Consider the following 7,462-nt stretch of genomic DNA (forward strand, 5'->3'; position numbering starts at 1 on the left):
AAGCTTCCCCTTAGAGAAAGATAAAGCAATCCAAATCAATCAAAGGATTGCCAACTTCTTCATACATTGGAACCACCGGTTCCTTATGGTTTGTCACTACTTTTCTGATAATTGTTTCGTCGATCTTAGAACTTATACGATGAATCCGAGTCTCTGATATATTGCTCTTATGACAACAAGTCTTTGGACCATATAGATCTATACTATCTTTCCTTACACGAGAAGACACTGAGTTTACCGTCAGATCAGCCGCCGCAATTCCAAATCTTCGGCTTGGAGATGGTGATTTCAAGAAAGCGCCTTCATATCTCCTGCTTGGAGATGGAGATTTCAAGAAATTGCCCTTGGTTAAAGAATTTGATGAAGCAGACATAACAACTCTTTCTTGATCTTGACGAAAGCTCTTTTGTCGTGTCAATGAACGATGGTTTGGCGATGGCTCTCGAGTTCTCTTAGAACCATTGGATCCTCTTTTAGGATTTTCATTTGCTCTGTTTGGTGTTGTTAAATACCGGTTTGGTAAAACCGGGGAGTCAATACGGCTAGGATATCCTGGTTTTGTGGTTTTCATGGATAGAGAAGCTTCACGTAAGGAATTGATCCGAGCAACATGTGAATTCTCTTGGTAACAAGCACGCAAGAAATCGTTGGAAAAAGATCTATCCTTCGAGACAGAGATTGAAGAAGCGGTGGAAAGCGACGAGCTTGATGTGCTGAGAGAAGAGTTGCTTGTTGTTGAAGGTTGGATTAGAGAGTAAGATGCAATCTTTACAGGAGGAGAAGGAGGAGGAGGAGGGAGTTTATCCGAGACATAGATGAACTTATCCGGGATTGGGGGATAGGCTTGAACCGGTTCTTCTCCGGAAGAAGAAGTGGAGAAACACGACTTGGACATCGCGACATAAACAGCTTCTCCGGAACATAACAGTACTTCTCTTCAGGTTCTTCTGATTTTTTGAAATCTTTAGTCTTTGGAGAACACTTGCTGATGCAACAACCCATTTCTTAGAGAGTGAGTTTGAATTCAAAAACAAAATTTGAAAAAAACTGCGTGAGAAAAAGTAATATCAAACAGGAGATGGATATGCATATTGTATATATGATGTGTGTGTGTGGACTTTTTTAACAAGGCGTGTTGTTAAAAAAATATGATTAAGGAAGAAGAAAAAAAGTGAGGTAGGTTTTGAAATTTGGTTGGCGGGGGATCAAGTATGAAGCCGTTAGTGTTACTGTTTTTAAAGCTCAATAAAACTTGAATCAATTTTGAAAGCCCATACCCAATTTAAGTAAGTCCATAAACCCATTCATGGGCAATGTTTAGCAAAGGTGTATGGAAGTTTTGCTGAGACAATGTAGTGGCGTTTTCTTACTAAATTGGATTAATTTTTTAGGATATTATATATCCAAATATAATTTCGATATCAAACTCATAAAGAATTGAAAAAGTATAAGCTTCGACCGACGCATCCGCAAGTCCACATATAAGACAAAAGTCTTGGTCCTACGCATATCTTAATCTTATGCAAATTTTGAAGCCGAATTAATGTTAAATCCACAAGTAAGTGCCCCTTGATTTGTTTCATATTTACTTAATTACTCTATGGATACCTATTATCCAATTATTATAATTATTTTATTTCTTTCGTCTCTTTTCTTTTTCTTTTCTTATATCATTATCACATCTGAATTTCGAGACACCACGTTTGCATATTTTATATTGGAAACTACATCACATGATAATCACAATAAACACAAAGCATGCACTCTTTTAAAATGAAAAGGTAAAACAAAAACAGAGTATGTTTAAAATGTCCAGTAGTAGTGTAGTACCATAATTAATCACAATCACCTCATGATCAAATATAGTACTACTTGTTTACATAGCAAAGATGATCGTAGATATTATTAATCCATCGAAGACAGAAAAAAATAAACATAGACTTCTTTCTTCGTGAGGAAGGAGAAGAACCCATTTATATATAATCATGACACCCAAATTCGTATCTTCAAAACCACCATGAAAACGACCGGTCAGGGGCGAGTGGGGTACACGCGCTTGTCGTCGCCGTCACGGGATGGCTCCGAACTCTGATTACCATCGCATGAGGGACGGAACAAAGAGTAAATGGCTTTGACGGCTTTAGTCTTCACCAGCTCTCTCTCCTTCGGGATCACACTCCCTTCTTTCTTCTTGAACGGCTTCACTTCACTGGAACTCATCTTCTTTCAGATTATAGATATGTTAGAATGTATGTGTTTGTGTCTATGTATGTATGTATGTATGTATCTGTGTGTGTGTGTGTTGCTTTGTGATTTTTGCAGAGATGGAGAGTGTTGGGTTTATATAGAAAGAGACCTCCCCAAAGTGAGTACTATTGATCGAAAGAAGTCGAAGACTTGTCTTCGAAGTTGCTCTCTAGTTCACACTACGTGTCAGTTTTTTTATGAACAACTTCTTCTACTTAGTGTGTTTTAGTTTCAATATGGAAAATTAAAGTGAAACTTACAGCTAATTTTCGTAACATTTTATTTGAATATTTATAAAAATGTATGTGGATATACGTAGTTTACTCAGCCCACGTCACTTTAAATGAAATTTTAATTAATAGTTATTATAATACGAAATTTCCATGCACCCCAACATTAATATATTTCACATACTAGTGATTTTGAAAGACACAGGCTTGGGAAGTAAGTTTCACTATATGTATTATCGGTGCAAGGAACTGAGATGACAACATTTGAAACTAAAAACAGAAGTTTATATTATTTGCTCACTCATGCACGGCTCTTATGTAATTAAACAATAAGTGAATTTCGAAAACAACAAGAAAAGTTTATTGATTACAGAAAGAACAAATAAAGTACAAGGAAAAGTCTTGTTAATGTGACCAGACCTGTTTTTAAGCTTAGACCAGACCTCTTTTTGACATTTAAACATCAATCCAAAATGTTTTAATTTATGACTTCCTACAACCAAATCCATTTAATTTTTTCAATATTCCGAATTCATAAGTCATAACCATAATTTTTCAATGCACGAATTAATAACAAAAGTTTCAAATTCTTGTTGACGTTGACTATTGACCGAAAAGATTGTTTTTCTTTTTGTCAAATTGGCATATAATATTGTATCAACCAGAGATGCACATGCACTTAATAAGTAAAAGTTTTAGAAAGGAGAGTCTCTCAATCAATAGTGGAGACTTTGTGGAAAATAATAAGTGGTTACATAAGTAGATTTACTCGCTATCGGTCAATGAATCTAAACAATATCAACTTCTTTTTTTGCCAATTATGCATAGTTAAAACTTGAGAGATTATATGTGGTCGTTATATATGCGTTCAATTATACATACTTATATTACCGTAAATTTTCTTTTATTGATTTTTACTATTCTTCCTGGCTCAGTCCGAACCATGTATATCGTCTGATCATTAAGAACAATAAAAGTTAAGCGAAAGGTCATTATATTTCAGTAGTACTACTATATTATGTATGTTGTATATACATAGAGAGATTGGGACTAGATAAGAGATTAGACAACAAAACTTGTCAAAGATGCCGTAAGATGCTAGTGTGAACGTTGAACGGGAAGATTACTGAGAACATTTTAATTATAACTAATACAGGATGTAATATTTTCTTTGGCCATAAATAATTTGGAAGATTCGTATTTAGGTTTGGGAAACAGCTGTGGTGGAGTCAAAAATATTATGACCCTTTTTTAGTTTAGATTTTGTTTTATATATAGCGGTAAAAGACACGACTAAAGACCGAATGTCGAAATAAAATTAACCTGCTCCATATATTCCTTTTTCTTCTATAGATTCGAAAACTGTCTTAATTTACCCAACAGTTGGACTTACAGGGTCCTCTGAGTCTGAGGATATTAAGCAGCCACTAACGAACGAAGCTGCATTTCGGACACGTCTTTGGTCAAATAGGCTTCTCATATCTACATATAGAGCTAGCTCCCCCTGGTTGAATTGAAACCAATGACCAACGGCCTGTATATTTTATTTTGGTATTTGTTTTATTTTATTTTTATTAAGGTAAATAACAAATGTAAGCCTTTTTTTTTGTTCACTGAGGTAAGAGGTGAACTTGATTAATTTTAAAAGATTATCGCAATTGTAGAGAAGTTTCCAAAATTTTATATAGAAATTAATATATTAAACTCGTCGATATATTTATATGCATGGATGTGTAATATATATGCTCGTCAAAAGATTTCAACGAAAAAACAAAACAATCATTAATTAGACGTACATATGTCTATATAGTCTTTTTTTTTTTGGGTGAAAACATATGTCTATATAGTCAAAAATCAATAATTATGTCAATATACCCAAGTATAGTAGCACAACAAAAGCCCACGCACATGCTTTACTTCCACACACACTAGAACACGTCTGGTCAAAAAGCATTTTTGTGCTGCTCACTATTAATTTTATGATAATTGATAGTATACCTAATAGTTACATTTACAAATCTCGATTATCGAGATAGCACGGTGGCACATTGAATTAGAATGTTAGATGTATTTCTTATTCTTTTCTTTTTTTTGAAAGAGGTTTTAAGTTTTAAACTAATACTATGATTACATATTTATACAATAAACAGAAGAAGTGTTTTAAAACCAATACCATAAACACAACCGTCATAACTCATAAATATCATAATCAACTTGTTTTTTTACAAAAGGAGGATATCACAAGCATAATTACCAAAAGCTTACAGGCTTTAAAATATATAAAACCGCAACATAGAAAGGAAAAAACACCAGAAAATATCACGACGGCATATATATCTTTAACCCCAAGAAAAAGACCGATCGATCAGCGATGAGAATTACTTGGGTACACGCGCCCTCCGTTACCGTTCCCGTCGCCGGTAGAGTCAGTGCTCCGGCCACAACCCGAAGGAGTGAGGGCAGAGATAATGGCTTTCGCGGCCATAGTCTTCACCAGCTTCCTCTTGACGGGAATCACACTCGCTCCTTGTTTCTTCACCTCCCTCTCCACCGTAGAACTAGAACCTTCTCCTTTAGCACTCATCTTAATTTAGGCTGTTTTTATGTAGGATGTGTTTATTTGTTTATTTGTATATGTGTGTGTATGTAGCTGTTATAAGTTTGAAGCCATGCACTGGTTTATATAGAAAATCAAACTTCTGCTTTAAGTTGATCCATGTCCAACGTGTCAGCCACCCATTTGCTGCACATAGGAAATTTAATTTATATCTTCTACTTATGGTTTAAGTTTTGAAAGAAAGAAAAAAAATAAGTGAAAATTACATTTAGTTTCATTACATTTGGATTTTTTTCTAGGATATATCTCGATACATAAACCCCTGGAGAAAATAAAAATAAGATAAGCACAATAATCGAAATTTCCATGCAGCGACGTTTATAATCTGATTAATTAATATTTGTATACTTGGCAGATGAGTAGGCGCCAACTTGGGAACGAAGGACCAGTCTACCGCTCGCACAAGGCACCCGGTCGACAACATTCGACACATATGTTACTATATTTGTCATTAACGAACGCCTCTTTTTATAAATAACAATACTCAAAAATAGTCCTGTGTTAGTATTTTATACCATTATTATCTATACACCTCCAACAGAGTCAATATTAATTTTTTATTCCATTTTATCTTTATAACTTATTCTTAGTATTCTACTTATTCCCAAATGATATGATGATAACTATAATGATTTCTTAGTATTAATTTAGAGAGTAATAATAATACAATAATGATTTTTTTTCTTGTTAGTCCATCAATCAGTACTATATATATGTGTGTGTTTTAGGGAATAATAAATTACAAGTTCAGGACTAATAATCAAAACATCTTTTATTTTACGACGATTTTGTTCTACTAAAACTGAGTAACATTTACGAGGATCAGGAGATGTTTACCTTGTTGACAATAATTGTGTTGAGAGTAGAGACATAATTAATTCTGTATGTAGATTCGATTTTGGACAATGGATCTAGACAATATCTTTTCTTTTTTTTCAAATGTAATCGTGTCAAGAGCGCTCTTGCATTTTGTTTGTTTTAATTTTTTCCTAGATATCATCTTTGTTTTCTGTTCCTGTCTATTTTCAATGATTTTTCGTGTCACTCTCACTCCCCAAACATATATGGTTGGTCGTTATGAACAATACAAAGATCGTTCAAGGGCCCATTTTATTTTTCTGGAAATTCGCTTATGATACGATCTAGATTATTTATTTGTCAAAGATTTGTGTGGAATTAAAGAACACGAGGGAAATTGGATTACACAAAAAGCACAATTATGATTTTTATTAGTTTCATACGACCATAGATAATAATAATGGCTTTGAATTTGCAATGCTGCTTTCCAGATTTAAAAGAATAATAAGACTAAATATAATCTTGGAAGATTCATATTAGCAATGCCGTGAAACAGCTGTAGGGTACTAATCAATTCAAACGTGAACATTAAAGTAACTGAAGTGGTTAACCAATAATTTATTATTTTTCATCTATATATAACATGATTAATAATAATCGAATGAATATGAATCGAGACAATCTTTTGTGTTTCTTTTTTTATTTATTTATTTTTTATTTATTTTATGACAAAAGACAATCTTTGTGTGTAAGTTTTATAACTTTATGTTAGAATCAATATTTTTCAAACTATATGTTGGTAAATTAACGAAATATTGGACTGTACTTTATGTTAGACTTAGAGAATAAACAGATGATCTGGCAAAGGTCCGGGTGCAAATGCACTTAAACTTCATTGCCAAGAAGACTTTAGAATCGATATATACTTAATTAAGACGACTCAACATACATGGACTATTGGTTTATTTGTCACCAAAGGACTTTATTTTTCTTTAAGGTTGATTCAATTTTTTTTTTTGTCAAACCAATGTTGATTCTATCTATAATTATTAATATTGGAATATTTTTTAAAATGTTGTGTGTCATGATAATGCTAGGTAGCCACCAACTTCGAAATTAAGGTTGGATTTCTACTGCACACAACATAATTAAAGGATTTGTAGGTGGGCAAACGAAAATATCAACTAATTATATAATCAATCAAACGTGATATAATTGTTATGACAATATTATATTTCCATTGGTTTAACTAAACGACCAATGATTAAATTGTCTGCAATTTTATCATATATACTTTTCATTTATTTTCTTGGTTTAGACATGTCGACGAATACTAATATAATTTGGTTTGGTTGTTTTTAGGTAATGATTGTTGTACTTAAAATAAGAAGTGATCGTCTAGGTTTAGGATCAAATCTCATTAAGAAAATTTATTCATATATCAAGGATGTGCTTGTTTGAAGTTTAGAGTGTTGTCACATAATTCACATTCCAATTGTTATTTATTTATATAATTTTCAATACTAATCTATAATTGCTTTATGTGTGTGCGTGTGGGGGGGGGGGGGGG

General features: G+C 33.1%; 1 protein-coding gene and 1 pseudogene across 1 annotated transcript; both read right to left on the minus strand.

Moving 5' to 3' along the window:
• Positions 11-1,119, minus strand: LOC104776271 (annotated as a pseudogene).
• On the minus strand, positions 1,688-2,331 carry LOC109131063. Its single transcript, XM_019241604.1, has one exon. The coding sequence runs from the start codon at positions 2,218-2,220 to the stop codon at positions 2,032-2,034; it is 189 nt and encodes a 62-aa protein (XP_019097149.1). The 5' UTR covers positions 2,221-2,331; the 3' UTR covers positions 1,688-2,031.

This window comes from Camelina sativa, chromosome 3 (genome assembly GCF_000633955.1).
Source record: "Camelina sativa cultivar DH55 chromosome 3, Cs, whole genome shotgun sequence".
Classification (NCBI taxonomy): Eukaryota; Viridiplantae; Streptophyta; class Magnoliopsida; order Brassicales; family Brassicaceae; genus Camelina; species Camelina sativa.